The 22,536-nt window shown below is 42.2% G+C and overlaps 1 protein-coding gene across 4 annotated transcripts in view; it reads left to right on the top strand.

The window, feature by feature from the left end:
• LOC144104139 (cyclic AMP-responsive element-binding protein 3-like protein 2) overlaps window positions 1–21,867 on the top strand; it is a 322,001-nt gene extending 300,134 nt beyond the window's left edge. For 3 of the 4 annotated variants that reach the window (XM_077636969.1, XM_077636970.1, XM_077636971.1), the window contains 7 exons: window positions 690–1,015; window positions 1,613–1,756; window positions 3,782–3,840; window positions 4,024–4,092; window positions 6,263–6,359; window positions 9,452–9,498; window positions 11,323–21,867. In XM_077636969.1, coding sequence (XP_077493095.1) covers window positions 690–1,015; window positions 1,613–1,756; window positions 3,782–3,840; window positions 4,024–4,092; window positions 6,263–6,359; window positions 9,452–9,496 — 740 coding nt within the window. In that variant the 3' untranslated portion in view covers window positions 9,497–9,498; window positions 11,323–21,867. The remainder of the gene's footprint in view (window positions 1–689; window positions 1,016–1,612; window positions 1,757–3,781; window positions 3,841–4,023; window positions 4,093–6,262; window positions 6,360–9,451; window positions 9,499–11,322) is intronic. The other variant, XR_013308441.1, reaches the window with a different exon arrangement.
• Window positions 21,868–22,536: the final 669 nt, after the last annotated feature.

Genomic DNA, 22,536 nt, shown 5'->3' with positions numbered 1-22,536 from the left:
ACGACGAGCAGCCCCTGTGTCTTGACAGGAAAAAAGCCGAATTACGGGGGTCACACTAACTCATACTGCCCAGTAACAGTGTAGCACTGACATAGTTCACTCAAGGGCCAATGAGAATGTCCATCTGTGATGGACCCTGCGGGCATGGAGGGGAGGGGGGCTCGCTTTACCATATCGGCGGTAACCAAAAAAGCCTGGGAGTTTTCGTTTATCTGCCCATTCCTCACCGTCTAGCTGGGCCAGGCACCGTCAGCAAAAATATAATGCCATAATCCTCGCTATGTGCCAGTGGAGAGGAGGATCTTGTTCATGACGCTGACGTGAAGACAGGTTTGATAAGAGTTGTGTGAAAGAGGCTTACTTATATCCGCTATATAGTAGGCTTGGCGTGTGGTGATCTACAGGATGCTTCCTAAATGGGACCTACAGATGCCTCCATTATGAAAGGGAACAGTTGGCTTGCACACAAGAAAGAATTTTGTTGTTCATTCAACACTGAGGTCGAAACTGTCTCTTTTGGTGTTATCAGCTGTCCGGGAAAAACTATTTGCAAGAAACACGTTTTTTTTTTACTACACGTGGAGTATTCATTGGCTGAATGCTATTTGAATAAGGTTGAAGCTACCGGTGCTGTCATAAATTGCCTGAAGACACTGCGCATGCGCGCGACGTGTGCTTTGTTGGTGCAGCGTCCGGCTTCGTGCTTCCACCCACACCTCCATCCAGCCATAGCAGCGACTCAGATGGCAGCCTGTCGCCCGTTCACAGCACAGAGAACCGCTCACCAACCAGCTTCACAGTGGCAGCTGGTGGCGGCGGCAGCAGCCCCGACGCACCGTCCCCTCAGGGTTCGTCATCCAGCCAGGGCTCGTCCCACCATGCGTCCACATCATTGTCCTCTATGAGCCGCCGTAGCCAGTCACATTCGCGCGTGGCCGTGACGTCATCGTCTTCCTCATCGTCCTCGTCACGGGGCTCTGGAAGCGGCGGAAGTCAGCTCATCAGCAACCAGGCGGTACGCTGTCGCGACATTTCCTCGGAATAATTCTATGGCTCTTTTGTGTTGGCCTTCCAGACTGTTATCCTCCTTTATTATGCCTCAGCAAATATTACAGGACTACTATGTATGGCAGTTACTTCTGCTAGAGGGACACATTATCTCAGAAAACTTAGATACTCGGTGGTTAACCCTTTAACCGCCAATCCCGAGCTGAACTCGTCATGATAGATTGTAAAAATATCATCGGGGATGAATCACACTCATCCGGCCTGATGTTGTGTTGCTTTCACTGCCAAAGACGAATTATGGATAGTAGGATGCAAGTAGGATACAACAGACATAGTGATGAGGCAGCAGTCAAGCTTCTTTCCTTACGACCACATGTCCAGAACTTTCTGCTGTCAGGTTTGTCTGGGTTGCTGGCTTTAGAATAGACTCCCTTTCGAGTTACTCAAGCTACCACAGATCGATTTGCGAGCCAGTGGCATTTTCGGGTGATTTTGCATGGGAAAGTGAGTTGCTCAATGCAGTATTCGTAGCACTGTGCCCATAGCCATTGGTGCTCTCCCTGCGTGGCGTTATAGTGATGCCTGTGGATCATGTCATTTGCAGAAAGGTGCCACGGGCGTGCTAATACTGACAGATGAGGAGAAGCGAACACTCCTGGCAGAAGGCTACCCCATTCCTCAGCGGTTACCGCTCACTAAGGCAGAAGAGCGTTCACTGAAGAAGATACGGCGGAAAATAAAAAACAAGGTAAACAATGTCTTGGTGAAATGAGAGTCAATGTTTTGCTGCACACTAAGGGGTACTGGAGTTTTCTCATTACGGTCAAGTCTCTGATAGGGTACTTTTTTTATTTGAATCCTAAGACCAAAAATCTCTCTTGCTGTTCTCGGCGCAGTTCATTGTGGGGGGAAATATAATTGTGTTTGGAATGCAGCCATAGTGGTGGCATACCAGATTTTGAATAAATACCCAGGGAAATAATTTTTTATATTTCATGGATTTAATAATGGCTTCAGAAGGGTGCCTTAGATGTGTTAAAAAGGTATCCACCTTTTAAATGTGCAAAAAACACGAATGGCTACCAAAACTTTCGTGGCACAAATTTATCTCTTGAGAAGGTCATTCACAAGCTTCAGGGAAACAATGTGTCAATAATCGGCTAAAATTTCCACTTATAATGAAATACATGAGCGAAGTAGCTTTAATAAGTACATGAAACACACTATGCATCATATTCATAGTAACATGCATTACAAGATATTAAATGTACAACCTTTGTCCGTAAAGTTTCGAGACTGATTTATTTTTTCTCCAGAAATGATTCCCCAAAACAAATATTAGCACCATCTTTTCGGACTAACCTGAGCTATTTGTGTTAATTCCTGTGGAAGCCGCTAGATGGCACTACATGTAGAAAAGTACGTTGTCACTAGTCGTCTGCGCATTCTACTGTCAGTGATTGTGGAGAGATGGACGTCCACCTTAAACAGCGTGTAAGCACAAAATTCTGTGTGAAGCTTGGCAAGACAGCCACACAGACATATGAGCTCCTTCCTGACGCTTACGGCAACGAGACATTATCGCAGGTGCGAGTTTGCGAGTTTCCAGTGGCACAAGAGGTGCATTTCGGGGAGAATGTCAATGGAAGATGACACAAGGCAGGGGCGCCATTCAACGTCACGGAATGGAAACAACGTGGCTCGGATCAGGGAAATCGTACAGCAAGGCCGCACCATTACAGTCCACATGCTATCAGATGCTCTTGACATTAGTAGGACAACATGCCACCAAATTTTGCGCGAGAACTTGGGGAAACGAAAGCTGAATGCCAGACTTGTGCCGCAGTCCCTCATTAAGGACCAGAAGTACACGCAGGCATCAGTGAGAGCTAATTTGCTCTCCGAGGCAGAGAAGGATGCTGCATTCATCGACAGCATCATTGCTGAAGACGAAGCATGGTGTTTTCTGTACGATCCTCAAACTAAGAGGCAGAGCGCCGAATGGCGGTTCACAAGCTCTCTGGTGTCGAGAAATTTGCGGCGCCAGAAGACCAAAACAAAGACAATGCTGATAGTTTTTGTTCTATGCAAGAGGTGTCATGCGCCACGAGTTCGTCCCACAAGGGCAGGCGGTAAATCAGGAGTTTTATATCCGCGTGCTCCAACACATGCGTGATGCACTGCGACGCTGTCGCCCTGACTTATGGGCATCTGGACAATGGAGCCTTCTCCACGATAACACAAGGCCACACACTGCTCTCAGCGTGACAAAATTTCTCGCCCAGCACAGCATTACTGTACTTCCCCATCCGCTATACCTGCCTGACCTCTCTCCATGCAATTTCTTCCTGTTTTCTCGTGTGAAGAGAGCCCTGAAAGGTCGCTGGATGGAAAGCGTGGAGGCCATTCAAGACGCCACGACAAAGGAGCTGACAGTCCTGCCAAAATAAGCGTTTTACAACTGTTTCCAAGACTTCAAGAAGCGTTGGAAGCTGTGTATAGACTGCAAGGGAGAATATTTCGAAGGGGTGCCGCACAAATGATTTCAATGTTAAACTCATTTTTTTTAATGGACTCAGTCTCGGAACTTTACGGACAAAGGTTGTACTAGTATGGGTGCAAATGTTAGACATAATATAGTTTATGACTGTGGTGCAATGCATGTACCCATGCAGTAGTATGTTGATGCAAGTTCTACGTGCGCCACCAGCAGTTTCTGTTTTATCTGTGGCCAAATGGCCACCCTAAGAGTGCTTCATTGACATGATTACAGATATCAGCACAAGAAAGCAGGAGAAAGAAGAAAGAGTACATGGACTCTTTAGAAAAGAAGTAAGCACTTATTCTTTGTTCACTGTGCTACTAACCTACAAACTTTTTATTGTGTTTACTTATGGTGTTAAAATGTTGGGCTAATCTTTTTAATCTGAGATTTGTAAGTACTGGCTTCTGCTTGTCAGCCAGGGCTTCGCTTTGTCAGGATGATATATGCATTTGCATTGACTGTTATTGCAGGGTGGAGACATTAATAAATGAGAATCAAGAGTACAAGAAAAAGGTTGATGTCCTAGAAAGCAGCAACAGGTGAGCACTGGATTCATTTGACATGATCTGTTTTAAAACCTACATTTGTCAACGTAATAATCATCAATAATCATGGCAAGGAACTTAAAGGTTCACAAAAGATCGTTCCGGAAAACTGTTTTTCGCATTTATTTTAATCATTTTTGGGTTTCTGTGAATAGTTTCAGTCGCAGACAACATAGCTGCAAATTACGCCTATGGAAATAAAAATACGCGTGGCCTCTTTGCTTTCGCGAGACTCAGCCCCATCACCTTGCGATTGGCAAGCGAAAACCATGAAGAAAGCCAGAGTAACTTTTAGTACTCTTTTTGGACAAGAAATAAGTAATAGTTTGATAAAACCATTACATATTTGTGGTTCAGAGAGCGTATCACCGAAATAACAAGCTCAAAGCAATGGGACTATGTTTTCTCCTTGTCTGCTGCCGCGGGGCGATGCGCCCCATTGCCTGCTCCGGCAGAAGCTCACATCTCGATTCCTTCCTTGCAGTGCGCCGATGATCGCGACGCACTACAAACGTCCCGTGTCTGCCCACTTCCCACTTTTGCAATCCCGCGACATCCATGGAGCTACACTTTTTCTTTTCATCTATGACTCCATCATGTTTTGTTGCAAATAATGTTCGGCTCGCGAGCAACCCGCACATTTTTGAAGATCACTCCACGTATTACTACGTATTAGTCTGCTGATGGCACAGCAGCAAGTTGCCACGCAGCTGGCTGAAAGGCACTTCACGCATCGGTTGACTCCTCCTACTCTCTGTGGTCAATTCAAAAATAAAAACGGAACCCGGTATGTTTAACCCGATTTAATAGGGAAATTGGCCGCACAGTCTAAGAATGCTTGGAACATGTTGATCGAGTTCCTGTGATAAAAAGACGAGCTCAGAATTCTCTTTAGTGCACCTTCAATATGAAACAAATGCGATTTTGTATACCAAAGTTATGACCAGGGGCACAAGACTGACAGTAAGAAAGCGTTCAGGAACAATTTCGACCGATACACCGAAATCTCATTACCTGCTCTGTTTTGCGTGCTTCATGCACATGACACTGTTGCCACCGCAGCCACCACCCACTCATTGCACGGAGTCATTCCGCGATGCCAAGCATTTGTGGTGGATTCAAGAGGAGAGTAGTATTTTTTACAGCGAAGGCTGTTTCTGGGACAACTTCCGCTACTGGCGATGTGCAACTCCATTCCGGGTGGGCGAGGGTAGGCGCTGGACAGGCAGGTGAACTCGCAACGCCAGCATGCTGGGCTCTCCTTACAGGGATCGGGCGAGGTTGTGTAGCCTTGATTCTAGCTGAGATGACGTTGGCAAATGTCATGCGAAGCTTCAAAAATGGATGCACATGCATCTCAGCTCTTGTGGAGTTAAGGGCATTGTGCTACATAGCGTCAATGTTGTCACCTTTTTCCTTAAAACTGATGCTTGGGCGAGTTGGTAAAGTCATTTTAAACAGAACAGCGTGCACTTTGGCCGGGACTGCGAGGAAGGCACGACAGAGACGAGCCCTGATCGCAACTGATGTTTATTGCTTGGAACAAGGCATATATACAGTTCCAACAAAAAGAAGAAAACATACTACCATTCATAGATTCAAGTCATTCATACATGCTGCACTGAACAAGGACGATAACTAAGATCATCATTTCCCCCCCCCCCCCCGCTAAAAATGCCAGTTCTTTGGAACCAATCGATAAAGAGGGGCTGCTGACACAGGCATCTTTTGACCAAGTGATGTGCTCTGCTTCAATTATTTCACGTGTTAGTTGGTTACTGTGCTTGCTTAAAACTTGTGTGCGAGTGAAGTCAGGGTGGCAAGTTTTGCTGCTACAGTCTCTACAGTGGATGCCGAGATGCCCTTTTACAGTGTTATGCACATTGTTATTGTGCTCCTTCAAGTGTTCACTTCTTTCCCACGCACTGAGGATTAATAGGTTATATCAGTAATCTTACTATTTGTGTGTAGAATATTCGTGTAGGCTTGTTGATCAGCATAAGTGCAGTTTTTCTTTCATTGTGTCTTGCTCGACACTGTCACATTAAAGTAGTGGATGCCAGAAAGTTTGAGCAAAACTCATTTTATGTCATTTATGTCTGATTTGAAGCAGACCGGATAAAGCTTTGGGGGCAGCTTTTGACATAGTATTCTTCTGTCGCAGGTCGTTGCTGTCACAGTTACAACGGCTTCAGTTATTACTTGGAGACCAGGCAGCGAAGTCCGGGCACCAGTCAGCAGTATCCCGGTCATCAACAGTCGTAAGTACATCCTTGCATGTCAGCATAATATTCGCTGGTATGTACTTCAATCGGCCTTGTTAATAAGCGTGTTCAGATAACATTCTTCTGCTGCACATTGTTATCGTACGTATATTGTTACGTTGTCCTGGTTTCAAAGACTCCATTCTCGGCTCTTATTTCTGCTGCGATTCATGGCCTGCTTCGAGTGAAATGTTTGATATGTGAAATGTATGTTCCAGCTTGCTAGCATACAGATGATCAGATCAGTTTTGGCGTTTTTTATCATTTTCTGCTTTAACACTAGCTTGGACCACAGGATTATTTTTTGGACGTTCAGGCGAGACATATGTTCTTAAATTATGGCGTCGTCTTCAGGCGTTTGTGAGTACTCACAAGACAGTGGGATCAAAACATTACACCACAGCAACACAGACATATTTCACATTAGAGCAATGCTTATCAAAGTTTATTTTTGGTAATCAGTGCTGTCACTTAAGATACTCTCATCATCACTGGTTCGCCAGTAGGCACATCAGCAGGTGGATTTTGAGGGGAAGAGGCACCAAATTTTTCATTGCATGTTGTTTTTTTCTGGAGTTAGCCTAAAACATTAGTAAATGCAGATCACATGGAATTCGGCTGTGCAGGATAAATAACTTATGGCTGAATTTCTCCTTCATTGTAGTATTTCGAACTCAGCAGCTGAACAATGCCTGTGACATCAGAAGTGTGGTTGAAGCCACACAAGGCATACAAAAATTGTGGTATAATGGCTGTTTATTCACTCACTGTCATTTTGCCTCCTGAAGCAGGCTGCAAGAGTGAGGGTTGAATTAGAATATGATGAAATGGCAAATATGTCACTTTTTCATCTTTCTTAGTGTGATCGAAACTGCACTTGTGATGTCATAGCCGGCGTTTGGCTTCTGAAATCGGAACTGAATCTACATGAAAGAAGGAATTGAATTTTAAATTATATATAGTGCAAAGGTGAGTCCCACGCTGAGCTCCTAGTTTACTAATGTCTTGCACATGATTCCAAAAAAAGAATGTGCAACAAAAGTTGCTGTCCCTACTCCTTTTACATTACGCTGTTTACAATCAAAGCTCTTTACAACCGACTCGCATGATTCAGAAGAAAACATACATTATGTTCGAAGTACACTTTATTCGAAGCAAAGTTAGGGGCACTAAAATATGACCGCTTTAATGGAACATGACTTCACATGCATTTTTGTGGGCCAAACAAGATTAGGGGTACCGTTCATTATAGCAGGATGTCCACTGTATCCATAGTAGCAAGCATTCACTGTATAAGTAAATTTTCTACTTCATATCCTCTCGCAAGTGCAGGTTGTAGTGAACATCTGCATTTTATTCTTAGTGTGGTTGTACTCGAATCCAAACAGTCCTAGTCTTTTAACTGCCATGAATTTCATTGACATCAGTTAACCGATTGGTTAAGAAGAGTGTCTATACTGTAAGCGGCTTGGATTCAAGAGCTATACATGTAGCTTTACTGCTTGTAATTGAAATTTGGCATCAAAGCATGAGTGTTGTAGAGCATCTTTTCATTGCTTTTTATTCGTTTTTTTTTTGTAATCCTGCTATAACGAAAGGCACAGCATTTTTGTTTCTTCCTATGGTGATTGTCAAGTGCTCACCAATATCAGCGATTCTGCATGTATTAATTAATGTAGCATATCTGAAAAAGAAAAACTGCGCAAAATGCCAACACAAATTAGAAGGGACAAGACTGTCTGTATTTTATGATATTTTATTAAGATGATATGAATATCGAGGGAATATTGATCGGCCTTATCAAAAATACCATATCATATGTCTCATTTGCTACATTTGCAAGCTGTCACCAGTGTTGGCAGTAACGCATTACTTTTTTCGGTAACTTTGTAACAGACTCGTTACCATTTCGGAGCTGTAACGGGTAACGCCCTTACGTTAACATTTTTCAGTAACGTGAGGTGTCGCGTTACTAGTTACTTTTTGTTCCAATTGTCACCCACTCCGCTCCCTTTTTTAGAAAAAAAATAGCGCAGAGCACCTAAAGTGGTGTTGTAAATAAAGAAAATGTACAGGTGCTCTCGACGACCCTTGTTGCAGCTCGGCTCACATGCATGCCAGAAAACACCTGCCCTTGACGGCACACCCAACTAAAAAAAAGACAGAATAGCCATAAAGCACGATACACGTACACGAACACGCATTCACATACTTGCCTTCACCTACCTCCCCATCCCAAACCACTTACACACACAACTCTCTAAAGAGTGGAAGCATGCGGAGCATTTTGGAACGTCACATTTTTGAGAATTACCTTAAATTTGTTTACAGTTCAGCGATGTTTTCTTTGTGAAGTTAGAATTCATGATGAAGTGTCATTTTGTGCTTAATGCTACATTCAGAAAATGGCTTCACCATGTGCCATAGTGTTAGAAGCCATCACATGTAGCTCTACAGGCAACCTTAGGCCACTATGACATTGCTAAGCTCCTGCACATTTGTGCAAAGTATTCTCGTGAAATCAGGATTTTGCGTAAAATCGTTGTTTGGGCTAGAAGTTTTATGCGAAATGTGAGCTTTATAAAATTGTTGTCGTGAGTTCTTAAGGTGAATTCGCACTAATTAAAATTAATGGCCATGAAGTAACGACAAAGTAATGTGCGTTACTTTTTTAAGTAACGGTAACACGTTACCTTCTTTTGTAGGTAATGCAGGCCCGTAACACGTTACTTTTTTTTTAGCGTAACGAGTAATGTATTTAGTTACTTTTTTCCGGTAACGCCTATAATGCCGTATGTCACTGAGATGTTAGCCCTACCCACACATAAACAGTCACGCTGCCTCACATTTGCGCTTGCTGATTCATTGACTCTTTCTCATGCTGTAATTGACTCTCTGCTCTGTTGTTTTGCTGCATTGCCATATTGAGATGGCTGTAACTAATTGTGATATCCAATTAGTGTTTTGTGTTGTGAAGTATCATTGACCTCAATATAAACTCTGCCAGTTTAGGCACTGATGCTCGGCTGCTGAAAGGCACCTGGTCTGTCCACTAAAGCATTTTTATTTGTTATTTGTGTTTGTTGCAGCAAATGGACTTCGAAACGGACGATGAACCATTGGATATAATTTAACTGTAAGTAATTGCATCCATTTGTTACATTATTCAAACTGTGTTTTGGCGCTTTTTGAGCAAAACTTGGCTTGAAACCATGGCTGCAACGATTTCACGTTAACACACTTTGTGCACCTTTTACAGCACAAAACATTTTATTAATAGAAACTGGTGTAAAGAGAAGATATTGCTACTTTTTATGGGCTTTCTGTCAGCATTATTATTGGCTGTTCATGATGAAATACCGTTGAGGTTGACAGGTGATAGCCTAACATGTTTTCGGTTATAGCTTATGACATTTCTGGGCAAGTGACAAAGGTGGGCAGCACACTTAGCCTGCTTCATCAACCATAAAGGACAATTAACTCTAAGGGTTTTGCACATTTAGTCTAATGAAAGTTTAGTTGTATGTTTTCTCTCCATACTGATTGCATCCAGCAAGTTTGGGAGCTGTGCTGTAATTCATTCCTGTTCAAATCGATCTTAAAGTTTACCGTTTTCGTGGCTTCAATTTAGGCGATCTCTGCAAGCAACACTGCATTTGCGATGCCACAAACATTATTCGCATGTTATTGCCCATTGCCTGCTTGAAGAACAAATTTTGAGGCTTGTATCAGGTCATCTTTTGCATTTTACGAATTGAGTCATCAGTTCTAGTTGGCAGCAAGGCTTTAATTCACCATGCTAATTTATTATGAGTCAAATTTGTCCTTTCCACTGCTATTTTCCAAGCGCAACACATTACCACTGACGAGTAAAAAGGCCTGTGACAGGCGAAGGTCAGCCCACAAGTCGTGTTATGTTACCTGCACGCTTGCATCCGCACCCTCTCCCACAGGTCACTTGGTACTCTGTGGTACACAGATAGACATCTCTGAAAGCCTGCTTGCCTTTTTACTTACAAGCTGTTGCCTCTCATTCTTATCACTCTATAACAATAACAATCGGAACTCAATACAAAATAATTGGACAACAAAGGATAGTAAGGACAGAAATGACAGTCAGCTTTCTTAGCCTCTTATTAAAACACTGTTTGCAAATGAAAACTATGACATCAAAAAATGTTTAGGAACATTTCACACTGTAAATTCGGATCACTCTTTGAAACAGAGCTTAGGCACACTGTTCAGAACCAGGTTGGTCAAAATAATTTGAGAATGTAGTGCTTCTACAAGCGGCAGTGCCCCATTTCTTCTGCGTTCGTTTTCCTTCACTGGCAGATTAATGATTCAAACCACACAATCATGCGTAAAACATTATAATCAACTGAGGCATTCTGTTTTCAAATCCAGCTTTGTATAACAGCACAAACTTATTAGGGATTTTAGTTCCAACATTTCAACCAGCTAAGGCTGAGAAATGCCTGCGTTACTTTATGGCCATTATAGGCGGTGTGAAGCTTTGTAGATATATTAGTAAAATGGTGGTTAGGAGGCGAAGTATCAGATGAAGAGGCACCCAGTGTTGGTCCATGCTGCTGTCCAAGTACTGTTTCATCACAATAAGTAAAGGCACTTATATTTAATATGCTGCTGCAGTTGATCTCGTTCACGTGACTCTCACTACATTTTGACTGAAAGGATTTTTGTTTCAGTAAGTTTAGCCTTGTCTTTTCTTAGTCTCACGTGGTTTCTTTCATGCTCACCATGTTGTTCAGATGTGGGCGCACAACATGTCTGACCACGTTATGCAGCTTTGATTTTTCTATGACATGCGGTGCACCTACTGTGATTCACCAAAAAAAGCCCTATTACTGTCTACCTGCATGCTTCAGGTGGCGATGTATTCTTCCAATAAACTGACATGTGTTTCTCACAAAGCGTTTCCTCACTTTTTCTTTTGCAGTTGACTATCGTCCTAGCCGCCAATTTTTTTTTTAATTCGTTCCCCCATCTGTGAACCGCCGGGCTCCACGACACACCGCTTCAAGAGTGCCGCACCTCATCTTGCGTCGAGAGGACGAGTGTTGGGACACCATGTTTGTCGCGGCGTTTAGTGCTGGGCAATCGTCGGTGGAGAAGTGAACCAAGTGCCTTTCAGCGAGACGCCGACTCGTGCGCCAGCGACGTGTTGAACAGGGACAACTTATTTCTCCCCACATCGCTCCAGTTTGCTCTTACGGTTCAGCGTACATTTGTAATTTTTTTTCTTTCCTTGGTGATTCGACGTATCGTCGTTTCAATAGAGGGTTGCAGCACCCCCTGTGCCTCGCTATCTAGGCTGTGCTGAGCAGCGTTCGAGCTCTTCTCTCGTCTGCAAGGTGTGTGGACAGACGACAGCCAGACTTGAAACCTGTTTCCTGTAGCAGACGAAAAAAAGAAACCAAGGCAGTGCCAAAATAAGATGGAGAATGGAGGAGCAGGGAAGTTCTTTGTTTGATTTTATGAATTTCCTTTCCTTTTTTTGTTCTGTTAATTTTTTTCTACAGCTACCATCAACTTTCTTCAATGCCCACACGTTGACGTTGGAGGAAAAAAACTAACCTCTCGAAGATTGTTGAGCGGCAACATTCTTTCGGGAAGGTTACACAGTCGTTTATCTTTTTTTGCTGTTGCCTTGATGTTAATTCTTTATTATTATTGTGGAATGCATTCCTTCCTTACTACGTCGTGTGGGGGCGCATCAAGGCAACAGCCATTTTTTTCTGCGTTATTCTTCTCTTGTTTGTAAATAGCCGCATGTGGACTCATTGTTGCCGAGAACGCTAGGAGCAAGAAAAAAAAAACAACCACCAAAGTTATCATGGCGTTCTTTCGCAAATATTGTACCAACGCCAGCCATGTGCCTTTTTTTGTTTTTTTAAACCGGAGTTGTCATGCGAGTGTTTGAACACTTTTTTTGTGTGTGTGTCTATTTCTTGTGCAGTTCGCTCACTGAGCTAAAGAAGACATTTTTCGAATATATCAATACAGTTAATTTGGACTTTTTCTCACATTTCATCTTCTGGCATTATGTGTTGCCCTGTACTTTTTTTTGTCGCAATCATAAATGTTTCTGCTTTTTGTTGTTATGTTCTGATTTTTTGCGGTTTGGGAAAGCTTTTTTTTCTCTGTTTCACGTTGTTACTTTTACCTTCTGTTCTCTTTACTTATATAATTGTTGTTTTGGAGCTCACATTCCTTATTTTTTGATAACTGTTTTTAAGGTAAGTGTTAAAGTGTGGGAGTCCCCCTTTTGAGGTGTGTACGGTGCAGTTGACTGGGAAAAGCTAGTTCAAGTCAAACAAATTTATGATATTGCTCTTTTCCAAAACACTCAAGAAACTGCTCAATGACGAAATCCTCATCCTCTACATTCACTGATCTTAAATATTGCAGGGTCAAAACAGCCCTGAAGGATGCATGGGGGATACATTTGTGCTCAAATCCGTGTGCGCGCACAAAATTTAGCATTAGGTTGGCGACAGCAGTGGCTTGAAGTTCAACACTTCTTCGGAGATTTGCTTCAACTAGCTTTAGCCGAGTCTTCCTTCGGGACCTAAACAAATGTTTGGCGCGTTTTTTTCCCCTCGTTTTTTTCTCTCGCCATATGGCGTCGTGCTTGTCTCGTCAGCTCTCTACATAGTATTTTATTTTATTTTTCTCTCCAACGATGGGGTGCGAGAGGAGGGTATGCCTTGCGAAATAATTGCTGCACTGGATATAGGAACACAAGAAAAGCAGAATACTTTTTGACTAGTCCTTAGCGCACAAAAAGAAGAATCATTATTCAAATATCACTATATCACAGACATTTCGAGGCTTTCTATTTTGTTCTTTTTCTTGCTGTTACTGCGGCGGGTTGCAATCGAAGATGACATTGCGCAGAAGAATAAATGTATGAATGTCAGGATGAGCGGTCACCTTGATTTGTACAGTATGACAGTCACTTTGTTTTCACCTTCTCGCATTCTCTTTTTTTTCTTTTTCGGCAGTTATTAAGAGCGGACGCCTTTCCAGTTGACCTTATGCTACCTTCTCTTACTGAGCGATTATGTGACGCCAACATCGGCCGACGGGCTCTCATCGGAACATAGTGTAACAGTACGAACATTCCGGGTATGAAGTAGTCTTTGTGAAAAGAATGCGGGCCTAATGGCACGTTCACACTTGGGCATTTGGCTAGGGGGCGGGCGTGACCTCCTCCTTGCACTCCTATTGGCCAACGGCAAGTGACCAGTTTTTCTGCCTGAAAGTGTGAACCGCTACGGCGGATTCTCACTTTTGACACCGAATGCCGTAGTGTGAACGCAACTTATAACGTGGACTTGCAGGTGGTGCTGTTTTAACCATATGGAGCGGTGTGACATAAGTTCTCCTTTTAGCTTTGGCCCGCATATCTTTGACAATGACTGCAGGTGGCACTTAGAACACTATGACATCGTGAACGATTCCAGAGGTGCACTTGACCTGTCAACAGTGCGAGTGGGAGTAAGCGCAGCTGCATTTTTGTGGCAGACACATGCGTGTGTTTTGTCCTGGGGACATTCATCGTGTGTAGTGACTCATGATCGGTGCCTCATTTGAAAGCTTCAAAAGAAATTTTTTTTTATTAATTCTCGCCCGCCGTCGTCACATTTGCATATGGAAACGGACAGGCAGCTATTTAGGGCGAGTATATATATATATATATATGCATGTATGCGTCTCAGCTCATACGCCAGTCAGTTTAGGCTATTCGCACGTAATTTATTTTCATCGAGCGAAGAACATTGAAACATTGGTTCACTCTGTTGGCACTGCATGTTCGGTCAGTAAGAGACGTGTGGGCAGCGTTTGTTTTCTTGATAGCTATAGTCATGCCTGTTTTCTCGCCTGAATGGTCTGTTTGAATGTGTCATATATTTTTAGATAGATTCACGGTTTTGTTTCCATGGTTGACATTGCTTGTCAACACATTGGCTGTATCGGATCTGCTGTCACAGTGCGAGAGGCTCTCTAGGCACGGGCCACTAACTCATGGAATTAGAGGTGTGATCAATTACGTTCCCGCGAATTTCAAAGATGTTCACATTCTGCCTAAGCTGCACTTTGGGTCCGAGTAATTTTCGAAGGTCATTTTCGGTCCCTTTAGTATCAGAAACCTGCGGAAAACAACCGCTGTCTCTGTTGTCTACTGATTTTCTGACCTTTTAGAGGCTAGAACAACGCGTTGCTGGGCTTTACATTATTGCAGGGACAAGGTATAACAATTGTCACAATTAAGGGCCAGTTACAATTTAAGTTCCTTTTAAATTTGTAAAGCATCTTAGAAAAGTCTAGTACTAAACTTGACTACATAACGAAACAAAAGCGTTCCATCCTGTTGAATAACAAGCTTGATAAGGAAGCCATATGAAAGCCAGTGCTTAGTGAAGCTATGAGACAAAGCTCTTACTAAGTTGTTTTTACTTGCGTTGTGCATAGTTTCTATCTGAAACTGGAAAAACTGAACATATTACACTCTGATTTAGAGGGACAAACGCTTTGTGAAATGTTTTGGTTTTCTCTGAACACTTTTATTTTTCAAGTCCTATGGTGAGCCTTTGTGCATATGTATAAATTTTAACTGATGCTATCTTAAGGCAAAATGCAGTTTCAGAAAATGTTACATCTCCTAAAAGGAGCAAAAACTCATACTTTACCAGCCTATCTCGTTTGCTTGGTCATCCAGATCTTGCTTCTCGGGTCTATAGCTATTTCAGCCAAGGTTAATAACAGGTGGCTGCAAGTTTTGCCGATAAGCTCTGCCATTTGCTTTTCTCTAAAAGGTGAAATTACATGAGGATTCTTGTCAAGTGTTTGCGTGGTCTTTTGACATTCTTCCTGTTTATGAAGCAGAGCTTTACATGTCATGTGCATAGATGTGATGAGACTCGGCTTAATCAAGTTTGGGATGAAAGCTCGTCTGTAAAAATTCAACGTCCTTCCTCTGCTTTTTATAGAAGAGTAATCTGACAAATTCGAAGTTTACTTTCTGCAGAAATTTTTTTGAATATTACTGCGAATTTCTCCAAGACTGGGAGTAGTGACTCCTTTTTCTAATAGTAGATAGTAGATCCCAAATGGTATCGCCAAATTCTGACATTTAAGTTTGCTTTTCAAGTCTGGGACTTAGTTGTAGCGCTTTTCTTGGGATCCATAGGCATATATTTCTGCATTTTGAGTCTCTTTCAGTCTTGCCGAGCGCATCATACTAACAGTTGATAATCTATCCAAACTTACATTTTTTTGCAATTTCATGTATTATTTTTGGAAAGTGTGTAATTTCAGAAAACAGATTCGTGCCCGATTTTGACTGATAATTTATTCGATGTTTAGTAGAATTTCATTTTGTTTGTTTTTTTGTTCGTTATTTGACAGTATATGGATTGTGTCACATCACAGTGATGGCACTTTCAGTAGCCATCACTGTGAGTCAGTATAAACTGATTATCTCGACATCTGGCTAAGAGTTTGCTTCATTCCAAATACCATGTGCATGACAAAACTGAGCAAAGCTGGCAGAATTTGATGCTTCGCTAGTGCTCTGTGTGAATATCGCACTTTCGGCGTTCTATTATGGATTGATATTGACCACAAAGTTGAAGAGATGACCTATACTGCAAAACTGTTATGTTACATTGCTGCTGACATGCTGACATTGTATATTGACATTATTTGTCGCAAGAGAGAAGCTCCGTAATGTTGGCAGGGAACGCCTAGATTTTCAAGATCTGCGCAGTCTGTTCTGTCTCCTGCGAAACTCCATGATGTTATTTTACTTCACTCTCAAAGAGAGCCTAAACTTGCTAGTCTCGACAGAAAAATGTTATACAGCTTCTGACTACCTTTTCTTGTGGCACAAGTAATTGTGTGCCCTCACTTCGCCTATTGCTCATTTGCAAGACTTGTTTAAGCTGCCAGTTAATGGGATTCAGGTTCAAAGCCGTACAAGCTGTTTTACTTTTCTTATATATTGTTGGAGTGTATGTGCAAAGCGAAATGTGTCATTGATGTGATGAGGGAAAGTTTTTTAACTTTGTTTTGTTCTCAAGTGCAATGTTTTGATGTCGGGGTTCTGTGCAACATATGTTAATGCATCGCTCAACGATAGGGGTCCTTTTGGTCAGTCGAATCAAGTGCCTTTTTTCACGTCGTGAGGCAAAAGGAAACCCTCTGCTTTTATTTTGAGTGCACTGCTTTACAACACATCAAGAAAGTATAGCATGTTGTTTGCTAACTGTTCCATTCAAAGCACAGTCGAATCTCGCTAATTCGAACTTGTAAGGGAACCAAAACTTTCACATTGAATCAAAGTTTATTAATTACAAAAACTTATTGCCTAATATGAACGTTTTTTTTTGTCAATATTTGTGAACTTGTTCGATTTATGTGGAGCTCGAATTAAGAGAAGCCCAATTATTGGCCTTGACTTGGCGGGATGAAAGCTTCACTTTTAATGAACCGGAAGTTTGAATCATACGTGTTCGAATTAATGAGATTCACTGTAACTGGAACTTGTGCACAGCTTTTATATGCAAAGTCTAGCTTCGTCGAACTTTGGATTCAGACTGTTAGCTTAGTGCTTCTGCGGGCAAGGCCCTTTCCACGTTGAATAGACGTTTCTGCTTCTTCCTCTTCTCTTCAATGATAGCTATACCTAAGCTTAGTGGTGAATGAGGAAATTAGGAAGCTTGACCATTAACCAGTGATATCTGGTTTATGTTGCATCTAGATGAACTTGTTCTTTCTTTGTGCTGCAGTAGTATTGGTGACAAAGTGCACTTTCAAAGTCTTTCCAAATTTTTAAAGTTCCAACTTCCACATTTTTCGTCGACTTGTCACTGTATGTGTGGAAACAGCATTATATAAAGTTATAATAAGTTAATGATGATTTCATGTGAACATATGGCAGAACGCAAAATTCTCATCTGTGCTTCTTGCTTTTTTTTCCTTGAAGAAGTAATGTTTGGGGTGTCTGTCACGTTTGATGTGGGATGTCATTCACACATCCCAGATTTGTACCCCTTTCAGATAACTCTAGAGCATACCAGTTTTGAATCTCAGCTACTTTTTTTTATTATGTCTAAATCTGGTTTAAAAATTTGGTGCCTGAGTGGTATAATGCAATTTAGCAACGCATAACTGCAGCCTATGAAAAACAAAATGGGAAGCAGTAAATTATTGATAAGCGCATTTTTTATCAATAGTGCGCAAACACAATATAATTCAATGCTCATGAGACTGTTTCTGGAAGCAGTATAATCGAGGATACCTTGTTTTATTTTTTAAACGCGATCTTAATGAGACTCTGCCTTGTTGCGTCCAAGGTGGTGAAAATGCACTTTGTTTGCTAGAATACTGTAAGGTTTCAGATGATCACACATTAATCACTTATCGGTCGCGCGCACAAGAGTGCGTGATCGGAATAAATACAATATATTTATTTTTCGCTATTGCGAGGCAAGGTCATGGTACTTATCAAAGGCAGTACAATGCATAACTTTTGCAGAATTTCTGAACCGAAAGCATTTATTAACAAGCGCTTTTTTTGTGATCTCGACGGTACCTTCTCTGCGTTTCTCTTGTGTTCTGCTCTCAGCGAAAAGAGATGCACTGTTAATTTTTTCGACGTAACTCAAAGCTCGTTAACCTTAGTTGAGTCTGGGGTTGAACCACATTTTAATGATTAGCATTTCCGAGAAAAGTTTCTCGGCTTAATTCATTCTATGTACCTTTCTTTATTTTAGTTGTGTTTCTGTTGGGACTGTCCCAAGCTGCATAGGCAATCGACCCAATATTGCAAATGGATGGTTTCACTCCAGTCCTTTGTAGTAGGACCGGTCTTTGCCAATGTTTCCAATATTGGGCCGATTACCTGTGCTGCTTGGGGGGGCACTTCAAGAAAAGTCAGAAATTAAGCATTTTCACTCTCAATAACTGCCCAAATTGACACTCTTAGTTATAGAAAGGAATGCAGTTTGCAGCGAAAGTTAGTCACGAAGCCTCTTTAAGAGTGTGGTGCACATGGTTAGTCGGGACAGCTTTTTGGGAAGATATGCCTTAATTGCAACACGAGACACTTTTCTTTGGGGAGTCATTGACTACCTTTTCTGAAACTCCAGTTTATTGACTTTCCTTCTAAAGTCCCTTTACTCGCTTGAAAGTCATTTTAACCTTTTCTTTACTATTGCGCCCATTGTCAACAGCAAGGTCGGAAATAGTCGCTTATTCAGGATCATTCGCAAATGCTGCATGGAGCTTGCTTGTATCATATCCCTTCGAAAAGCATTCAGACAGTTCGTACATTTTGATTCATGCGAACTGGTTTCCACCTTGCATTACTCGTTCCCTTTGTGTCAATACCTTAATGTTCTCTGGGGAAAATTTTTCTTTACTCCAAACTCGGTATCAGTGGTAGGCTCGTGTTTAAGACCCATAAAATTCGACCAACTTTTAGGGCAGTTATAATTCAGCGCAATGAAGGTTGGAGGGTTATGGTCTACACGAACAATCCTCTGCCAGACAAGCGCAAAATGCAGATCGTGAAGGTTTTCTGCCTGTTTCGTCATGTTGTACCACTGTATGAAGTGGACGATACAGCACTTATCTTGTTGTCACCCTGAAAAGGAGAAAAAAATATCTATTTATCGTTACGCGTTTTACCTCACGTCGTTGGTACAGCACATGTAAATCATATTAGTGTCTTCGAGGCCTAACATGATAGCTGTTCTTATTCTGGACGCTCGATCCGAGCGTTGGGTCTGTACAGGCTTATGGAAATGTTCGCGCTGAGGTACTTTGACATCGTATTGTAGCATACAAGGAACTTGTATATACGAAGAGAATATACTTTGTCGTCATTTCTAACACCTTTCGGTACATATATATTATTTGTATAGAGATAAGAGTAAATATAAATGTGTCTATATTAAGTAGAGATTTATGTGCTATGCGTCGTTCAACATATCAAACTTATATAGCTGCTCTGCTCTGTGCAAGAGCTCACTGTACAGGCAATTGTTATTAAAAAAAAAGTAAAAAGTTTTTCGCCACTTAGTTTCGGATTCCAGGGCTTCCCTGATTTCTCCGTCTCATGATTGTAAAATGGCGCAGAGTACTGGCTTTATGTCTATGTTCGTGTCCTGAGCTCAGCCTAATGGAAAAGCCGTGTGGACATACACCAATTTTAAGCATCCATTCACTAAGCCGATTAGAGATAATCAGAGTACATGCTTCTTCTATTTATCGTAATGGCTCAAATGAGGATCTTTTATATGTTAAGCGGTCGTCAAGCATGAGTTTAAGTGAGATGGGACAAATGCACTGTGAAATGTTATTTTTAACGAGAAACGGCAATGTTTGCATGCAGAGGCTTTCGACAATTGTGATTTTAACAGCGCCGGCGACATCATGCATTCAACGTGTCCCAATAATCCCATTGACACTTCGGCTAGCAACAACTTTTCTTTTATGGCTTGTATAGGCGCGCCAGTTAATTGAACTGAGAGAAAATTTTAGCTTGTTTTTTTATGGGTACGCAGGTTTTGGCACCCACGTTGTTAAAGTGCTTGTGAGACATACCTTGTTTCAAGAACTGTTACTTTGCTTTCATTCTGGACTCGCATCTGTTGGTCGTAACTAGTCCTCTGCGTGTTTATGAGCTGGTATTCGGCGTATGAGGCTAAGCCATGCCAGCCATTCTGCCCTTTTGCTACAGTGTAACTCGTCTAAGGCTTCTGCGCCCTCGTTGTCAGTGGTTTGTGTGTACATTGTAGTGCATACAGGGAAGCAGACCATCGTCAGCGTTCATTGATGTCTCGATTGCTATGCATTGCTCCCCTGTCCGAATGGCATACTTGCCCTTGGGCCATTTGTCAGAGCTAGAACCATGATTTTAGGCTGTTAGGCTGTTCATTCGATGCCATCAGTTTTTCCAAGCACTTGTGGTTTTGTTGAGAATGCGCTAGGCGCATGTGGGGTGCTTGACGAGCCATGCTGTGACACTCCGCACAACAGCTTATGTGAACGCCTTTGCTGAGTGTTCTGAATGTTCGATATGAAGTCGAGAGTCTGCGTTCCGAGCGCTCGATATGAAGGCAAGAGTTCAGAACGCCCTCGTATCATCACGAATGTACATACATGCACACGAAACTGCAGTGAGCACTCCCGTTAGGACTAGAACAGTGTCTCTGCCTCATAAAAGTTATTATGAAGGAAAAGAATTTTTTTAGGGAGGGAGGGGGGCACAAAGACGACTGACATCGAAGATGTACAACATCGCGCCACGCCTTCTTTTGAGGCTGTTCCTCTGGTGCTTCACGCCACGCATTGCAGGCCTATTTTTGATAGTGCTCTATTTTTGTACGTTTGCTTCATTCCTCACGATGGCATGGAATGGCTTGTTTTGCTGTTGTGTTTTGGCATCCGAGCCATGTGGATGGCTGCTCGTCGTAAGGGTGTCTTGTTTTGCGCCGTATGGCAAAGAAGGCTGGGGGTGGGAGGGTAGGCTTACTGGCTTCTGCACACATGCTTAAAGTACTTGTTGGCACATATCGACATTTTTTTCAAGATTTTGTTGTTACATTCGATGGCCTTTTTTTTTTTGCTGACGTTATGTCGAGACGGGTATAATATCTGACGTGCCCTGTTTGTTGCTTTGAAGCGTTATTTGCTACGTACTACTTTTCTCTTATTAAGTTTAGTAGATGGAGTCGCCAAGAATGGTGCGTTGTTTTGTAGCTTTTTTTTCGCGGTAGTTTCTTGCATGATGACTCTAGAAAACAGGCCCCTGGAGTGTGCAACAAGCTGGTTTTTTTTCAGTAATTTCTTTCAACTGTGACATTAGGTTTGCTGAGCAAGCAAGATGTGACGTGTGGTTGAAGGTAAAGAATGCAGGCAGCAGTGTTCCTTGCACCGTGGCTCGATTTTAGTTCACGGGGCTTGCTTGCCCATTGGTTTTCACACCAATAAATCACGAACCAACTTGAGAAACAACTAATATGTAAAAAAGAGAGCATATACATATGGAACACCTGTTGCTGTTGGATGTTGCTGCAGTCATGCATGCCGCTGCAATTCCGTACGCCTCGACATGCCATCGTGAGTCACCACCCTTACATTTTGAGCGCGCTCTACTGCTCATGTTTGTTTGTGATCATGTGTGTGTGTGGTCTAGTGTGAAAGTGCGTGTGTTCATTTTGATGAAAAGAAAAAGTGTGTTGACCACTTGTCTCTCTGGGGACCAGCTTTTTTGTTCTTTTTTCATATATGTTGTTGCCATTTGCATTGAAGAAGCGTTTATTTTTTCTTGACGCTTGTGTTTTCTTGTTATGCGTAAAATGTCGTGCACTTTTTTCTCTCTATCTCTTTCAACTGGGATGTGCACAACATTTTTTTTGTGTGTGTGCATGATGAGATACATAAATATATATGAAATGATATGCTCGTACATTTGGTGGTCCTGTCTCCTTCGCGGCTCATGTGCACGTGACGCCGTCGGGAATAAGCGCAAACACAGGTCTACAACACAGGGTGAGGTGAACTGCGGCAAATTTCTCAGAACGAAATGCTCTGACTTCCAACTAAAATTTACTTTCACTACAAAAGAAATATGGTAGGTTTTTAACGTCGCTAAACAGACGTGCAAAAGCATGTGTTTAGCCTGCTTCTCTCATGGTTTTGATTTTCTGTGGCGCCAGCAAGTCTGGTGATAATATTAGTTCGATAGTAGTATTAGTTGCCGAAGACGACAATGTGCACTGCACAGCGCGAGACTGTGTAATTAGTTCGATAGTAGTATTAGTTGATGAAGACAACAGTGTGCAATGCACAGCACGCGAGTGTGTTGCAGTTTAACACGTGGCTTCATCAGCTGTGGCGATAGCATAGTGCTCTCGTGCAGTGTCCAATGAAGCTGATACGATGTGCAATACACAGCGCAAGAGTGTGTGTGTTAATTAGTTTGATAATTGTATTAGTTGATGAAGACAGAGATATGCAATACACAGCACGCGAGTGTTTTGCAGTTTAACATGAGGCGTTATCGGCTGCGGCGAAAGCATAGCGCTCTCATACAGTGGCCAGTGAAGCTAATCTGTTCGCGCCGCCGTGGGTTCGA

Source organism: Amblyomma americanum, chromosome 9 (genome assembly GCF_052857255.1).
Source record: "Amblyomma americanum isolate KBUSLIRL-KWMA chromosome 9, ASM5285725v1, whole genome shotgun sequence".
Lineage (NCBI taxonomy): Eukaryota > Metazoa > Arthropoda > Arachnida > Ixodida > Ixodidae > Amblyomma > Amblyomma americanum.
Note: the sequence above shows the minus strand (reverse complement) of the source record. Positions and strands in the feature narration are given on the sequence as shown.